This window comes from Oryx dammah, unplaced genomic scaffold, assembly GCF_014754425.2.
Source record: "Oryx dammah isolate SB20612 unplaced genomic scaffold, SCBI_Odam_1.1 HiC_scaffold_3, whole genome shotgun sequence".
Classification (NCBI taxonomy): domain Eukaryota; kingdom Metazoa; phylum Chordata; class Mammalia; order Artiodactyla; family Bovidae; genus Oryx; species Oryx dammah.
The window spans coordinates 65910221-65929159 of NW_024070187.1; the positions used below are offsets into that span (position 1 = coordinate 65910221).

Consider the following 18939-nt stretch of genomic DNA (forward strand, 5'->3'; position numbering starts at 1 on the left):
GGAGCTTGTTTGAAAGTAAACTTGGCAGGTCTGGAGAGGGGCCCAGGATTCCAGATTTTGCGTTTCACACAAACTCCCAAGTGATGCTGCTCTGCTGGTCCAGTGACTGCACTTTGAATACAAGACTTGAGACTGCCTTTTCCAAAACATCACACATTATGCATAACCTCAGACCTGAGGAATTAAAAAAAAATATTCTCAAGCTTGAGAACTGCATAGAAAATCTTAAGGTTCTGGTGGAAAAAAAACTAAGGATCTGAGAGGTTTTCCCTTTTAAAATGATATTCAAAACACAACATTATACGTTACGAAGTTCAGATTCCAAATTCTTGTAAAAGCCATAGCTGCTAAGAAATTTGGTAAGAGAAAAACTATATTTAAATCCAATGATCTCTAGCTCATCTAGAATTTTTGAAGAAGAAAGCCACTTGAATTCAAGAAAAAGACTACTTATATTTCCTATACTTCCATGATAATTTCTTTCTTCTTCACTGAGTGACAAAAACTAAAAAAATTAATAGGCCCCACATAGGTTTTTTGTAGTTTTGAGAAAACTAGGATGGTAACCTTAGGCTATTCTTCATAAGCGTAAGGCTAGAACAGTTTGTTTTAGATGTGGATGAATGGATAAACCTTTGAAACCAAGTCTTCAGCTGTTAGCAAGAAAAAGTTAAGAGCATTTTAAAGAGATTTTGGGGGGACCTTAATTTTAGTGAAATAAATTGAGATGAATAAATTTTGCAAAAATCAGTGTAGAACATATTCCAAAGCACCACATTTGCAGGACTCTTGCAATAACTGTATTTCTTCTCCCTGTCACATACTCTACCCACTTCAACCCTTTCTCCAGACAAGTGTCAAAGGGACCTTTTAACAGCCCCAACCAGATCAATTACTCCACTCCCCTACTCCGATATCCCCATGGTTGAGGTCATGGGTAAAGTGCTCCCCCATCAGTGAAGGCTTCTCAGGCTGGGTTCACACCCTGTCTCAAAAAAACTGTCTCTTCCCACATAGGAGCTACCTCTGTGATAATTAATCAATTACGTGATCATTTTCTATGTGCCCCTCCCTCACTGAACTGGGAGCCCCATGGAGGAAGCTTGATTCAGGGCTGTGTCCAAGACCCATAGGTTATCGCTTTGCACTTAACAAAAGTGCGCATGTCCGACTCTTTGCAACGCTATGGACTATATAGTCCATGCAATTCTCCAGGCCACAATATTGGAGTGGGCACCCTTCTCCAGAGGATCTCTCCAAACCAGGGATCGAACTCAGATCACCCACAATGCAAGAGGATTTTTTTACTGGCTGAGTCACCAGGGAAGCCTGCTTTGCACTTAACAGTCACTCAATAAATGCCTGTTCAAGGAATGAACAGTATCAGATTATACCTACAATTTTATGCTAGTTCAATGTTGCTCAACATGTCAATATAATTTTACTTAAAGTGTTGCATATGTAATATGTTTCTATATTATTTATAAATAATTTGTTAGGCATTGGTTCAAGCTCTGATAAAGCATCTCATGGCACAAGCTGACTCCTGCAGTCATGTGATGGCAGCACAGCCCACTGCCAGTTTAAGCTCTTATAAGAGGAATGAAAGTAGCTCTCAGGCCTAAGGAGAAGAGTCAAGTGAAACTTGGCATCATATCACAAATCCAACAATCTATCAACTTTATTTCTTCCTAGCTACTTTATTGGCAATTAAACTATACTATGGCAATGGCTTGCTCATAGGGTTATGGCGTTATGGAATATGAGATTACTAAAATGATGGCCATAATACACAGACTTCAGTTCTTATAGAGTTAAAATGAGATAAGAACAATTTTGGCCAATTTTTGAGTGTTGTTCAGTCACACAGTCATGTCTGACTCTTTGCCACCCCATGGACTGCAGCACACCAGGCTTCCCTGTCCATCACCATCTCCCACAGCTTGCTCAAACTCATGTCCATTGAGTCAGTGATGCCATCCAACTATCTCATCCTCTGTCGTCCCCTTCTCCTCCTGCTGTCAATTTTTCCCAGCATCAGGGTCTTTTCTAATGAGTTGACTCTTTGCATCAGGTGACCAAAGTATTGGAGTTTCAGCTTCAGCATCAGTCCTTCCAATGAATATTCAGGATAGATCTCCTTTAGGATGGACTGGTTTGATCTCCTTGCAGTCCAAGGGACTCTCAAGCGTCTTCTCCAATATCACACTTCAAAAGCATCATTCTTTGGCACTCATCTTTCTTTATGGTCCAACTCTCACATCTATACATGACTACTGGAAAAACCATAGCTTTGATTAAACAGACCTTTTTTGGCAAAGTAATGTCTCAGCTTTTTAATACACTGTCTAGGTTGGTTCATAGCTTTTCTCCCAAGGAGCAAGCATCTTTTAATTTCATGGCTGTAGTCACCATCTGCAGTGATTTTGGAGCCCAACAAAATAAAGTCTGACACTGTTTCCATTGTTTACCCATCTACTGGCCATGAAGTGATGGGACCAGATGCCATGATTTTAGTTTTCTGAATGTTGAGCTTTAAGCCAAATTCTTCACTCTCCTCTTTTACCATATCAAGAGGCTCTTTAGTTCCTCTTCATTTTCTGCCATAAAGGTGGTATCATCTGCATATCTGAGGTTATTGATATTTCTCCCGGCAATCTTGATTCCAGCTTGTGCTTCCTCCAGCCCAGAGTTTCTCATGATGTACTCTGCATAGAAGTTAAATAAGCAGGGTGACAATATACAGCCTTGACGTACTCCTTTTCCTATTTGGAACCAGTCTGTTGTTCCACGTCCAGTTCTAACTGTTGCTTCCTAACCTGCATATAGGTTTCTCAAGAGGCAGGTCAGATGGTCTAGTATTCCCATCTCTTTCAGAATTTTCCACAGTTTATTGTGATCCATACAGTCTAAGATTTTGGCATAGTCAATAAAGCAGAAATAGATATATTTTGGAACTCTCTTTCTTTTTTGATGATCCAGCGGATGTTGCTGATTTGATCTCTGGTTCCTCTGCCTTTTCTAAAACCAGCTTGAACATCTGGAAGTTCACAGTTTACGTATTGTTGAAGCCTGGCTTGGACAATTTTGACCATTACTTTACTATTGTGTGAGATGAGTGCAATTGTGTGGTAGTTTGAGCATTCTTTGGCATTGCCTTTCTTTGGGATTGGAATGAAAACTGACCTTTTCTAGTCCAAACTAGAATAAATTAAACTGAACAAAACCTTTGTAGCTCCAACTTCAGTTTAAGGGTTGAGGAGAGAAACAATTTGATATTGCTCTTTTCCATAGCCTGCTGCAGAAATAATTATTCAGGAAGTCTAACTCTCTTATCTTCAGAAATCTCTTTGCCATCTTGACTTTATGCATGCCAGAAGCCCAAACAGACAAAATTAGAGAGGCACAATGCATCTGTGTTTGTTAGCATAAGGCTTTTACTATCTTTTCCTAGTCAAAAATCCTCTCACTATCATCTCTTCACCTTTTGAAGCCAAAGCTCCTGCTATTTGTACACGGCATTTCAGCCTCTCTTCGAGACCCAGAAATAACTGCAAAACTTTGAAAGAGCACAAATTATAAACTCAAAACAAACAGAACATTCTTAAAGCAAGCAGAATCTAGTGAGGTTTTTTTAAACAGAGATATAAAATGATTTTATTGCTCACTACAACAGTAAACATCTCAGTTATAAAACAAGAAATGTTTATCTGGGCAGAGATTACTTAATGTATCTATATGAAATCATCTGGTTCAGAACATATGAAAAGAATGCTTTTGAAGACAGTGCCAGAAAACACCCACTTTCTAAAGGTTACCTTTAGAAATGTACCTTAGAATAGTACTAAGAAATGGTTGAAAATTGGTCAGTTTCCTAATTTCATACAGGTGATTTTTAAAAAATTGTACCCCTAGGGATAAGCCCCAGAGAAATGAAAACATGTACACATAAAAACTTGTCTTACGTACATGAAAGTTCAGAGCAACATTATTCATAACAGTCAAAAGGTGAAAACAACTAATATGTCCATCAATTGATAGATTTTTAAAATGTGGTAAATCCATACAACAGAGTATTATTTGGCCATAAGGAATGAAATACCGATACATACAATAACATGGATGAATCCTGAAGATATTATGTGGGGTGAAAGAAGCCAGTCACAGAAACCACACATGGTCATATGAAATGTCCAGAAAGGAGGAGACATATAGTAGATTAACGGTTGCTTAGAGCTGAAGCAGAGGGGACACAGAAAGATAGAAGGGTGACAGATAGCTAAGACAGAAGAAAGTTTCTTATTGAGGCAATGAAAATGTTCAAAACTTGACCATGGTGATGACGGAACTTACCTGTAAATATATTAAAAATTACTGAATTACACACCTTTTAATGGGTGAATTGTATGATATGTAAATTATATTTCAACAAAGTTATAAAAATGTTTAAATAAATCAATAAATCCAAGTAAAGCACTGTTTTAATAGCACCCTGCCTCTGCTCAGAGGCCTCTAAGCATTAAAGCACTTAAAAATGGGTTTTAAACTTATATTAGCATTCCACCCTGAGAATGAAAGGAAGTATTCTTCAGAGTGTGTGAGCCGTTCCACACAGTATTATAACAATGCTGCTGCTGCTAAGTTGCTTCAGTCATGTCTGACTCTGTGTGACCCCAGAGACGGCAGCCCACCAGGCTCCCCCATCCCTGGGATTCTCCAGGCAAGAACATTGGAGTGGGTTGCCATTTCCTTCTCCAATGCATGAAAGTGAAAAGTGAGAGTGAAGTCGCTCAGTCGTGTCCAACTCTTAGCGACCCCATGGACTTCAGGCTCCTCCATCCTAACTCCTCCTACCAGGCTCCTCCATCCGTGGGATTTTCCAGGCAAGAGCACTGGAGTGGGGTGTCATTTCCTTCTCCAATGTGTGAAAGTGAAAAGTGAAAGGGAAGTCACTCAGTCGTGTCCGACTCTTAGCGACCCCATGGACTGCAGCCTACCAGGCTCCTCTGTCCATGGGATTTTCCAGGCAAGAGTACTGGAGTGGGTCACCATTGCCTTCTCTGGTTATGACAATGAGAGCATTCCAAATGACAGATGTATGACCAAGGGACACCTACCAGACAGATTCTCCCAGATGTAACAACTACAAACTCAGGACAAAACATAAAAAAGCAACTACTGGAAGGCACAGGAAAGGAAACAAAAGCAGGCCAAGTCTGGAGGGGCGGGAGTCCTGGCAGAAGAGAGGGGCAGAGGTCAGTTTCAGGGTTTGTCCTGCCTCTAGCCCAGAGCAGACCACAGCGGGCACAATGTAGGGCAGGGCGATTGAAACTCCAACAGAAAGTCTGCGGTTTTCCTGCCCTCTTCTTACTTGTCACCCTGTGACCTCTGACCATCTCTGCGCTAGGCTCCTATGAAACCCAGCATCTCTGGGATCCTTTCCTTCTTGTCCAACAGCTCTGGTATCTCTTGATCCCTCCTCTTTTCTCATCTGCCCTGAACACCAGCATCCTCCAAGGCTTTGTCCTCAGCTTTGAATCAGTGCACTTTCTCCTTGCAGTTCATCTACCCCTGCTACTGCCGCTGAGACTCCCACCTTCACAGATACAGGCAGGCTAGGCTCCCTTCTCAGCTTCCCTTCCTGATGGTTCCAGCTTCCAACCAGTAACAGCAGGATGAGGGTTAAATTCTAAAGTGTACAGAAGTCAAAAAATCACACAGACTCACAATTTTCCTTGAAATTTTCTTAGGAAGGTAAGAAATTCTTACAGTCCTCCATTTCTTGGCCCAGCCTGCACTGTTGAATTTGCTCACGATAAATGCACTTAAACTACGGCTCTACTGTATTCAGTTGTCCCATAAAAATCTCCAACTTATTATGTCCTAACTGAACTTCCAGCCTGACCCCATCTACCTGCATCTCAGTCCTCTGCCTTTTCTTCCCGTGTTAACAGATGGCACCAAAGCCAACCTGGTTGCCCAAGCTAGAAATCCGAGAGTCAACCTTGACTCTTCTTTCTCCTTCATGCCAAAATCCTAAGCAGTCTTGATTTCCATTGATTTTCGTTCACCAAATGCTTTAATTCAAGCTCTTGCTATCTTTTACTCAGATGATAGCCAGTCACCAAATTGGTCTCCCTGCCTTCATTTCTTTCTACCATCAGTTCCCTATAATGTATTCAGGTCTTTTGTCTTTTACAAATGCAAAAGCAATCAGATTTCTCCTTGCCCAGAAAGATCCTCCCGTAGTAAACCACCATCCAGAGCAGCAGAAACCACTCTTACAAATCATACTAATGTTAATTTTAACTTCATTTTTCTTTAATAATGGCATCACTCACCAACAAAGGAGAGCAGAATCACCAGCAGGACAATGAGAGCACAGATACATGGAATCAGGACCAGCAAGAGGAAACGAAGAATATTCACAGTCGTCAACTTCCGAGGGCAGCCATCACCCATGTTATCATCATCAGCTCCCAAGACCTAAAGTAGAAGATGAAAATGAAACATGGTTTTAATATTGCAAACCAATTCAATACACAGTATGACATTTTAGAGGACAGCAGTCCATTTAGAGCAGAAGTGAAGTGAAGTGAAGTCGCTCATTAGTGTCCGACTTTGCAACCCAATGGACTGTAGCCTACCGGGCTCCTCCGTCCATGGGATTTTCCAGGCAAGAATACTGGGGTGGGTTGCCATTTCCTTCTCCAGGGGAACTTCCCGACCCAGGGCTTGAACTCGGGTCTCCTGCATTATAGGCAGATGCTTTACCGTCTGAGCCACAGCAGCATCATGCTTAAATTTTCCTGTGTACTACATAGCATGAAATGAGTTTAGTCACCAAATCCCACTAATAAATAAACAAATGATTGTACAAACCATATTCCGGACAGAGCAAACCATCTATTTCTGAAATGTTTTTCAGGAGTATATGGACTTATAACCATATTCCATCTTAAATTTGTTTAAACTTATCTGCTAATTTGGTATTATTCCACAGTAGAACTCACCTTGACCTAGAGCTCTAAGCAAACTGCCTAATGCAGTAATTAAATACTGGTAAGTATTGTGGACAGGGCATCATCCAGATTTCATTCTTGTTTGTCTCATTAGTCCTAACCCAAATGTGAATGAGTCTGGATAAAATAAGCTTTTAACCATTAATAATTCAGCAAGATTGAATATTACTTACTACGTATTAAGTGGCAGGCTGAGTAATGAAAGAGAGCCTGTTCTGCTGGCCACTGACAATCTCTCTGTTGTCCACACTGCCCCTTCAGCCCATCAGAGAATGATGAGGTACAAAAGTGATGATTCAAGTTGGAATTCTTATCTTCAGACTTTAAATTTTGCTAGCTCAATCTCTTGTCAGAAACAATGTCTGGAAATTCATGTACTGCAACTGGCTTAGTGCAGTAACTTGTTCAACAGAGATGGACTTAAAAGTGATTTGAGTCACAATGAGCAACACTTCTGATCCCATTAATTAAAATGTTTCTTATGGTTCTCTTTCAGACTTCTGACTCTCCATGCCATTTCTGACAGTTTCAGAGCTTGAACTATAGCCTTGGTGTACCCAGCTCTTGAATCTCTTGAGTCCTGAACTTCCTTTCAAGTTAGATCATAAATTTCTCATACCTAATGCATAGTGTCATCTCTTCTCAGCATGTCCACAACCAAACTAATTTCCTTCTTTATCCCTACCTTGTGGCTCAGCTGGTAAAGAATCCACCTGCAATGCAGAAGACCTGGATTCAATCCCTGGGTTGGGAAGATCCCCTGGAGAAGGGAGAAGCTACCTACTCCAGTATTCTGGCCTGGAGAATTCCGTGGACTGTGTAGTCCATGGGGTCACAAAGAGTCGGACACAACTGAGCAACTTTCATTTTTTCACTTTCAAACTAGTTCTTCTCCTGACTTCCATATATGTGCTAAAACAAATTCCACTACTCCTATAATCCCAAGACTCCAGACTTTTCCATGATCTCCTCCATGCCATTCATTACCAGGTTTTGTTGGTTCTTCCCCTGTAAGAAGTATCTAATTTTTAAAACCAAATGACCTTTGAGAAAGCCATATCACAATTGAGAAGTCCTAACCAATGATCTTACACTTGATCTTTTCTGGCATATAACTAATACCTGATAGTTTCCCATGTATAAAAAGGCAACTCTGATGCAATGCAAGGCATATGCCATTCTCTATTTCTGCTTTGTTCCTCCTACATCAAAATCAACTCTTGTTCACTAACACGTCTTTCAAACAGTGTTCACTAAACATACTGATGTGGTGACACTCTCTATAATTTTAAGAAATTCTTACTTGAATGAACATACGATGTTAGCTTAAGAATGGCTTGCTTTCCTAGATTAACACCTTTACTGATCCATGCCTTCTGAACCTGGTTTAATCGACCCACCAATGTGAGATCCCTCAGACTTAATATACAAATAATTGGCACCATTTTGGAGGAGGTCATGGAAAGGATGTGACCCACCACATTGACCCATGAGCTGGACTCAGGCAATCAGAGGCTCCTCACTCACTATTCTGTCCTCAGAATGTATGTTACACCCACTGTTCCCACAGCCAAAGCTGTTTTCAAGGATGCAGCCTTGAGTAAGCAATGTGCTGCTGAGACCATCCAGATGGTACACATGACTGAATCCTATTATATGATTCTGGCAGGTGTGGAGATCTAATGCCTTGTAGTCACCCAAGACAAACCTTGCAAGTAAGTTACCTTGGTTATTAAAACTGCCACCTAGCAATCAGGAATGATCTACTGCCGGGAACCAGCATGGGGAATCCCGCCCGTGGCAAAGGTCATGAGGAAGAGGCCTGACAGGCAAAGGCGAGATCAGGCCTCGAGGGAACCCCCCTGGACCTTCTTGACCATCCACCCCAAAAATAGAGTCTGTCCGCCTCATTCTATTATGCCTTTCACCAACTCTTCTGACATTAACAGGGGGCTATCCCTCACCACCTTTCTCTGAAAAGAGTTAACTTAGAGCTCCAGTTAATAAGTCTCCTGGGCATAACAAGAGTGTTTCAGTCCAAAAACTTTGATGGCTCTCTAGCCAGCCTGACAAGTTTATCTGGCCTCTTACAACCACACATGTGATTGTTCACAGCCTCCCAACCGTGAGAGCCATGAGAAGCTCTAAACTTTTTAAATACAGAGTCTTTTGAGAAGTTAGAAATTGTTAGTGTAGTATTAGTGGATTGTGAGAAATATACCGGTGGAGGGTTTCATTGTTGAGCCAATATTTGCTGCTAAGTCTCCATATCCCTTGTCCCTTATATACATTAATTGATATAACTGGCATATGGGAAAAATAAATAATAACCTCTGATGTTAATCATGTTAGACCTTAGGCTAGTAAATTCTTTTCTTGATTATAGCCCACTGCACCTTTGCCCTGTAGGAATGCAACTTTATCTGGTGCCTTCGGAGGGTGGTGCCTGGTTTAAGAAAAATCACCCTTGGAAAAAATAAGTTTTCTGGTTGACTGACCATTATCAGAAAGAAAGGGTCATAAAATGTTAGCAGGCCCCCTGGCCAGAAGATGATGTAAAATGACCTAAGAACTTTGTATGCATGCATAAAGAAGTGCCTGGTATCGATAAGGGTCAGGACTGCTGACCCTGCATGACTTTGTATTTCCCATTTATCTCTATGTACAACTTAAAGTATAAAAGCTTTCCTGAAAAATAAAGAGCTAGACCAGTTCCTGGAAAGACTGGTTTCCCTCGTGTCTTCTTTTCTTTCTCTCCTTTTCAGGCTAATTCCTATCTGGAGCACAGAGGCTCGCCGTGTCTACTTATTTGCCTGGGCTTCTAAGACCTGAACGGGAAGGCGCTCTGCATCTTCACTCCCTCGGGAGACCAGGAGGGCGCCTGTGGCCTATGTAGACAGTGCAAGTCCCTTGTCTTGGGGCTTTATTGGCTTCCTGTGTAAACCAAGGAATTTCAGCCTCTTTTCTCCTCTATTTTCTCCACTACACTATTTTTTCCTAATCTCTCTTTATATCTCTAAATAAACAAATTTCTCCTCACCGATGCCATCCCCGCTTCAGATACCCTGGATCCACCGGGGCTGGACCCCGGCAGTCTACCTCTTTCTTCAGTCTCTCCTTGTCCTCCATATATGGGGGCCAGTTTCAGATTTCACTCAACGAGAATTAACAGAATGACACAATATAATATCTTTATAACACACTGATTATAACAGTGATGGGTGGTATCCTTTGAAGCTTGGACATAACATTTACCTGTAAAAAAACCAGTGTGGAACTATAGCTCAGAGACCATAGTAGAACTGACTTTTTTGCTTCATTTACTCAAGAAGTGGTTACTGATACATCTACTAATAAGCACAGTGATGTATTTAACAATAACCTAAGAACAACTGTTCCTCCAAAGTTCACAGTCTTGTAGGAGAGGTAAGATATGGACATAAATAACTACATTTTGAGATAGCAAATGATCAGCACTGTGAGGCTTACAGGAATTGAAAAGACAGGAATACAATTTCTTGCAAGAAGATCAGTTAAGACATTGTAAAGAACCAGCACTTGAACTAGCCATGATTCTCAGAAAAGTATCACTGAAAAGTCCTGTTATAATTTAAAAGAGTGATAAAATACACCCAGAGAGGTAAGGAGTTATGAACTTTCTTTGGCTTCCACAACAATGGAAAAGATTTCTTTGTTAAGGAGGCCACAAGAGCAGTGTAGGAATGATCTTCTTGGATGGTAAATGTACAGTGGCCTCAGTGCTATCTGAAATCCTATGGCCAAATACATCCCATTTAGTATTCATAAGTGAAAATCAGTAGGGAAAGTGCCAGTGGCTCATTTTATTATCTTATATAAGTATATCAACAAGTGCTTGATCTCCAGAAACCATATTCATGATTAGTGCAAATGCTTTCTCCAGTGACTAGGAAACTGATTCCTTTTATGCAGGGGAGAAGAGGAAGAAATACTTAGAAAAAGTTTAGAACTAAGAAATACTTAGAGGAAACCTCAGCCCTTTCCTCAAGTGTTTAACTTTTCTCTAGCATTCATAGCCACTTAAGACTATTACTGTAAATGCTGCATTAGTCAGAGGCCCTTTGAAAAGTGAAAGTGTTAGTCACTCAGTCGTGTCTGACCCTTTGTGATCTCTTGGACTGTAGCCCACCAGGCTCCTCTGTCCATGGGATTTTCCAGGCAGGAATACTGGAGTGGGTTGCCATTTCCTTCTCCAGGGGATCTTCCTAGCCCAAGGATCAAACCCAGGTCTCCTGCACTGCAGGCAGATTCTTTACCATCTGAGCCACTGGGGAAGCCATTGAGGTTCTTCTGAATATAATGCAACTCTCAGACTTTACTGTTGGGTGAATGAGGCCAGATGAGCTAAACCACTAAGACAATTCCTAAGTTTTATTTAGGTGGACTCAACAACCCTCTCTGCAGAAGGTACCCTCTTCGAGAATCTACCCTCCACATACTTGAAACTGTAAGCCAAACATTCCAACAGTGCGAGCAGGGAGCAGTGCAACTGGTTGACCCGCACATATTTCAAATATGTAGTTCTTCAGTTTAGTTCAGTTGCTCAGTCATGTCCGACTCTGCGACCCCATGAATCACAGCACACCAGGCCTCCCTGTCCATCACCAACTCCCAGAGTTCATTCAGACTCACATCCATTGAGTCAGTGATGCCATCCAGCCATCTCATCCTCGGTCATCCCCTTCTCCTCCTGCCCCTAATCCCTCCCAGCATCAGAGTCTTTTCCAATGAGTCAACTCTTCGCATGAGGTGGCCAAAGTATTAGAGTTTCAGCTTTAGCATCATTCCTTCCAAAGAAATGCCAGGGCCGATCTCCTTCAGAATGGACTGGTTGGCTCTCCTTGCAGTCCAAGGGACTCTCAAGAGTCTTCTCCAACACCATACTTCAAAAGCATCAATTCTTTGGTGCTCACCTTTCTTCACAGTCCAACTCTCACATCCATACGTGACCACTGGAAAAACCATAGCCTTGACTAGACAGACCTTTGTTGACAAAGTAATATCTCTGCTTTTCAATATGCTATCTAGGTTGGTCATAACTTTTCTTCCAAGGAGTAAGCGTCTTTTAATTTCATGGCTGCAATCACCATCTGCAGTGATTTTGGAGCCCCCCAAAATAAAGTCTGACACTATTTCCACTGTTTCCCCATCTATTTCCCATGAAGTGATGGGACCAGATGCCATGATCTTCAGTTTCTGAATGTTGAACTTTAAGCCAAATTTTTCACTCTCCTCTTTCATTTTCATCAAGAAGCTTTTTAGTTCCTCTTCACTTTCTGCCATAAGGGTGGTGTCATCTGCATATCTGAGGTTATTGATATTTCTCCCAGCAATCTTGATTCCAGCTTGTGCTTCTTCAGGCCCAGCGTTTCTCATGATGTACTCTGCATAGAAGTTAAATAAGCAGGGTGACAATATACAGCCTTGACATACTCCTTTTCCTATTTGGAACCAGTCTGTTGTTCCATGTCCAGTTCTAACTGTTGCTTCCTAACCTGCATATAGGTTTCTCAAGAGGCAGGTCAGGTGGTCTGGTATTCCCATCTCTTTCAGAATTTTCCACAGTTTATTGTGATCTACACAGTCAAAGGCTTTGGCATAGTCAATAAAGCAGAAATAGATGTTTTTCTGGAACTCTCTTGCTTTTTCAATAATCCAGCGGATGTTGGCAATTTGATCTCTGGTTCCTCTGCCTTTTCTAAAACCAGTTTGAACATCTGGAAGTTCACGGTTCATGTATTGCTGAAGCCTGGCTTGGAGAATTTTGAGCCTTACTTACTAGTGTGTGAGATGAGTGCAATTGTGCGGTGGTTTGAGCATTCTTTTGCATTGTAGTTCTTATGTTTTACTAATCTTGTTGGTAAAGATTCATTTCTTATGTCTTAAAGACTACATTTATTTTAAAAGGTATCATGCTGGCTTACATATGCTGTATATAATCTACCTAACTAGAATATCTCCTTGAGTCTCTGGTTCCATTGGGATATCTTCTCATTCATCTCTTTTACATTTATAATTCTGTTATGCTTGCCTCCTGGCATACTGATTAAACTATTTTCACAACAGCCATTCTGTCTCTTTTTTAAAGCCTATAGTTTGCCTATAATGTGTATGTTTCATGTGTATAGCATAGTGACTGAGTTAATTGTATGTGTATATACACACATACATATTCTTTTTCAGATTCTTTTCCCTTATCATTATTACTAAATATTGAGTATCGATCCCCACATTATCTATAAAACAGATAACCAACAAGGACCTAGCTGCTGGTTATCTATTTCATATAAAGTAGTTTGGCTATGTTAATCCCAAACTCCTAATTTATCCCTACCCACTCCCTTCCCCTTAGGTAACCATAAGCTTGTTTTCTATGTCTGTGAGTTTATTTCTGTTTTGTAAATAGTTCATTTGTATTTTTTTAGCTTCTACTTAGGAGCAATATCATATGATATTTGTCTTTGGCTTACTTATCATACTTAGTATGATAATTTCTAGGTCCATGTTTGCTGCATATGGCATTACTTCATTCTTTATGTCTGAGTAATATTCCATTGTGTGTGCATGTTGAGAGATATCACATCTTCTTTATCCATTCATCACATCTTCTTTATCCATTCATCACATCTTCTTTATCCATTCATCACAACAGCCATTCTCTGACACTTGCAGGACTTTGTCCATTGATCCTCTCTCTTCTGCTACTCTATCAACTCTATCAACTCTCTCCTTTCTTCATTTCCCTACATACCTTCTTTAAAATCTTTGGATCGTTATTTCAATGATACTCTTGCTAATGCCCTGAACCAATTTGCCCCCTCTGGATTTTCTTCTCCCTCATCTTATAAAGGTCAAGATGAGATGAATTCAACAATCTTCTCTATATATCTACACCTGGACAACTGAATGTGTGGCTGTAAAAAGTTACTCAACAGGACTGACTGACTGCTAGTTTAAAGTCTTCTCTATTCTCCTCAAACTATCTTTCCCTACTCTTCTGCCTTCTGCCCTCACTTTCAGAAAAGGATCCATCCCAATTCCCACCAAATGGAGAAAATAAAAACCATCAAATGGGAATTGCCTCAACACTGCCTATTTTTACCATAAAGTTTTATTAGCATACAGCCCTGTTCATGCATGTGTATACTGTTATAGCTGCTTTCCTGCTACAGCAACAGCACTGAGTGGTTGCAACAGAGCCATGTGGCCCACAAGGCCAAAAATATTTACTATCAGGCCCTTTACAGACAAAGTTTGCCAACTCCTGATACAGAGTATCAATGTATCCCTGCATCCATGGCTATTTTAATTGTTATAAATCTTAATATGATAGCCAAATCAAATTATAAATTCTTTTAAGAAAATCACATTATCTCTTACTAGGGCCCTTAGTAAAACCTGATATAATTGTACTGGTGGAAAACCGGCAATAAAAAAAGAAACTGCATAATTATTGCTGTAGTACATGGTTATTTCATAAAAACGTTCAAAGGTAATCTTAAAAAAAATTATCCAGACTTTTAATGCATTACACTTGAAGAAGAAAGGAAAGCACTAAGTTTCAGGGATGTTCAAACTTAAATAGAACTGCAACATGCATTATAAACTCTAAGGACCAACAGATACTCAGAAGATTATAAAGGAGAAAGTACAAATTTATTCCTGCTTCTGCAAAAACAGGCAAAAATAATAGCATACAATGTGCTTAATGTGCTTAGTCACTCAGTCATGTCCGACTCTTTGCTACGCTTTGGACTGTAGCCCGCCAGGCTCCTCTGTCCATGGGATTTTTCAGGCAAGAATACTGGAGTGGTTTACCATTTCCTTCTCCAGGGGATCTTCCTGACCCAGGATTGAACCCGCATCTCCTGTGTCTCCTGCATTGCAGGCGGATTCTTTTCCCACCGAGCCACTGGAAAAGCCTCAAATAATAGCATAAATAATAGTAACTCAGTTGTATCTCTCTATATGTAAGCAAATATTGCCCTTTCTCATTAGTGTATGCCCAGTATCTAGAACACAAGTCAGGAATAGATTAACACCTGTTGAATAAATAACTGAACTCAACCACCTAAACAAAAATTCTCTGTACATAACTATGTAAATAATCCTTTTTTAAAAAATGATATATGCCTCATAAGGTCTATTCTTAAATCATCCAAAAACATTTTAGGGGCGAGAATATATTTGATACAATAATAATAAATATTTCCTTTCAGGGAAAATATACTAAAATTTATAACATCAGTTTTTACTAGGACTATTTATTAGTATTACTCCATACTCAAATTTCCTATCATGAACTTTGAATTCAGTTAGAAAATGTTGTTTTAAAAAGTAAATTATCATGCATTTTATTATAGAAAAATATTTTTAAACGCCACTTATGTTAAGAAAGAAGTAGCCTTATAACTCTGTTAACCCCACACACCAGCAATCCCCAGACATTCTAGGTTCATGGTACCATCAGTGTCTAGGTACTATTTTCAGTGGACCTAGGCCAAAAGAAGTGCCTAATGGTTCCATTTATTAAGTAGCTTCATCCAACAATTTTGTTAGTACTTATATCCTAAAAATTTGGTAAACATTTGAAAAACTACTACATATAAGTTAAAAGCTTTAGGTATTTTCATGCCATCCTTAACCAAGATTACTCACCATCTTGGTATGTATGCATCTGTTGAGCACTGCTCAACACTTTAACCTCAGAATCAGATTGAAAAACACCCCCACACATTGCCTGTTTCAAGTAGATTCTTGCCTGGTACAACTTTCTACACAGCAACCACCAAGAACCCAGATTTATGAAGACAGAATGACCTCAAAAGGAATAGAACACAATCCCACGTTGAAAATGTGAAGTATGTCAAGCTAGTATTTCATTTGGTAACCAACAAATGTCAAATATCACTAGATTTCCCTCAAAAAATGAAAATTACCAGCAGCCTCTGTGAATCACTACAATGTCATAGGGTACTTCAGCACACAGTTTCAAAATCATGGTTCCAGACTATTTCTCCCACATCAATCTACATAAATCCCAGTCCTTAAAGAAGTAACTCAAACTCCATCTCATTCAGGAAGCCTTCCTTGACTACCCAGACAGAAGCAAATCTCTTTCTGCCTCATCTGAGTTTCTGGTATGAAAAAGAGACTAATTGACTCCCAGCATCTCTTCTTACCTTTGATCTTAGAAACAGAACCCTACATTTAGAATAAAGACACCATTTCCCAGTCTCTTCTAGAGTTGTGTGAGGCCATGTGGTCAAGCTCTGGACCAGGAGATGAATTTCAAAATGGTCAATGTGACTTCCAGGAAGTATTTTCCGAGACAAGGGTATCGCCTTTCCTCTTTCCTGTTGGCTGGAAAAAGACGAGCTACCCACTCCAGTATTCTTGGGCTTCCCTGGTGGCTCAGACGGTAAAGAATCCACAAGCAACGTGGAAGACCTGGGTTTGATCCCTGGGTTGGGAAGATCCCCTGGAGGAGGGCATGGCAACCCACTCCAGTATTCTTGCCTGGAGAGTCCCCATGAACAGAGGAGTCTGGTGGGCTACAGTCCATGGGGTCACAAAGAGTCGGACATGACTGAGCGACTAAGCACAGGACTTATGTCATCAATCAGGATAAGTTCAGAATAAAAATTTACAACTTAGTGATTTGTAATTAAAAATTGCTAATCTGTAATTTACTAAGTAAAGTGTGATGGCCAAAATGTTTTTAAATAGGGGTTAGTAAACAGCAAACCATACAAAATAAGGTTGGCCCTACCTTCTTTCCCCACATCCTCACCTTTCCCCTTCAAAATGCCACACTGACCCAAGAGGCCTTTTCAAAATGCTCATGTGGATGTGTCATCTGCCTACATAAAACCCTCCAGAGACTTGAAAGACAAAAACCAGTTTTCCTAACATGTTCTAGAAGACAGTGCTTCTCCGACTTCACTGTGCACATGAATCGCATGCGGAGAGTCTGACCCAGTAGCTTTGGAGGTGGTGGGGTGGGGCTTGAGATTCTGCACTTCTCACCAGCTCCCAGAGGATGCTGATGAGGGTGGTGTGAGGCATACTTTGAGTAGCAGGATCTGGAGACTCTCTAGGTGTGCCCTGCCTGCACCAGGTTAATTACAGAAGTTCATGACTTTACAACTCTCAAGCCCATCCCCTTCTCTCCACACCAGCCACCTAGGTCCTCTCAGTTCCCCATTATCACTCTTTGCCTGGACTGGCCTCCCTCCATCCCCAACCTTTGGGACTCACTCAGCAGTCACCCTTACACATCAACTCCTGACCCATGCTAGTTCTGGTCTTTCTGTCCTATATCCCAGTTATCATTTACATATATTTGTTTGAATATTAGATTATGTTGATTATTCCTGCTAGACTGTAGACTCTATGAGGTCAGGGACCAAGTTGGGTTTTGCTTCTCATTGTAGCCCCAGTATTTTTAAAGGGCCTGGCTTGTAGCACACACTTCATAAAAATATCAAAAATAATGGATAAACTCTTCTACTACACCCTCCCATTGTCAAAAGAGTCTTAAAAATACAAGGAATTGAATGCTGCTGCTCCATGTGTGAATAATTATTACAGTCATTATAATAGTAATAGTATAGCCAGAAACCTATTGACCTTTTCCTGTGAGCCAGGCATTCCTCTAAATGTGTCAGATACAGAAATACTCAGGACAGCTCTACTGAGTGGGTACTATCACCATACCCATTTACAGAAAAGGAATGTGAGGATCTTTGTGAGTAATTTAATTAAAATAATTCAAGCTAATCAATGAAAAAGGCAGATCTAAACTGATTCCCTTTTCTGAAATTCTGTAGGTGACTAGAGATCCATCGTTTTTAATTTGGCTTGAATTCTAGATCACAGCTTTCGGAGCTTCCTGGAACACACTATCTACTCTCCAGATCTGTCTACAAAGACAGACTGAGGTTTCCCCCACTGAGCCACGCAGAGCTGACCTCAGGTGACCCCAAACCTACGCAGGACCAGATCGCATAATGTAGCCATTGCAGGGTAAGCAACAGACTTCTTAAGTCTCCATGCTTCTGCCCCTCCTTGCAAGTCAGACACAGCCTAACGGAGGATGACCACTCACGGCAGTTGGACAATGAGAGCTATGTCTTAGAAACGGCCTCTCTGTAGTATTATTTCTAGAACTCACATTTCAAAATTATTTTTAAAACTTTAACCTAATTATCTAATAAAGCCTTGATTATGTGGAATCTTTACAGAAGTTTACTATTCTCCACCTTTTGTAGACATGGAAAATGATAAGAAAATAAGCAAATTATAAAGAATTTATAAAATACTGCCAGAGAATGAAATGAATTCCAGAAAATGTGAAATCTTCTACAACTTCCATAGCTTCAAATGTTTTGCCCTGAGAATGACATGTAAGTATTGGCCTTGATCATCAGTTCCCAAAGATGTTGTATGCTTTAAGACAGTGCAAGAAAAATCATTTTCAATACCAAAGATTGAAACAGAAAAGAGGTTCAAGTTTATATTTAATAACATCAACAACAATTAACAACAAGAAGAAAAATTCCAAAGTTTTGCTAAACATATGCCATTTTGGCCTATAAGAGCTCTAGAATTTATAATATTCACCAAATGATACCATCCACAAAGAGACTAATATCAGCTTACTACTTTTAAGGTATAGCATCAAATATAAGAGATATCCTAATATTTTTATTTCAAATAGGACATGTTTAAATTACAAAGATCAGACAAACTTGAAGTTGTATATAAACTGTTTCTCATCAACAGAATATGTTAAAATGTAAAGGGTAATTCTACCTTTATAATGTGATGCTATATTATAGATTTTATGAAGAAATAATTATATTAAGTCCAATTG

The 18939-nt window shown here is 40.1% G+C and overlaps 1 protein-coding gene across 2 annotated transcripts in view; it reads right to left on the minus strand.

Annotated features, from left to right (window-relative positions):
• CORIN (corin, serine peptidase) overlaps positions 1–18939 on the minus strand; it is a 293429-nt gene that overhangs the window by 232029 nt on the left and 42461 nt on the right. For both annotated transcript variants that reach the window (XM_040238148.1, XM_040238147.1), the window contains exon 2: positions 6342–6486. In XM_040238148.1, coding sequence (XP_040094082.1) covers positions 6342–6486 — 145 coding nt within the window. The remainder of the gene's footprint in view (positions 1–6341; positions 6487–18939) is intronic.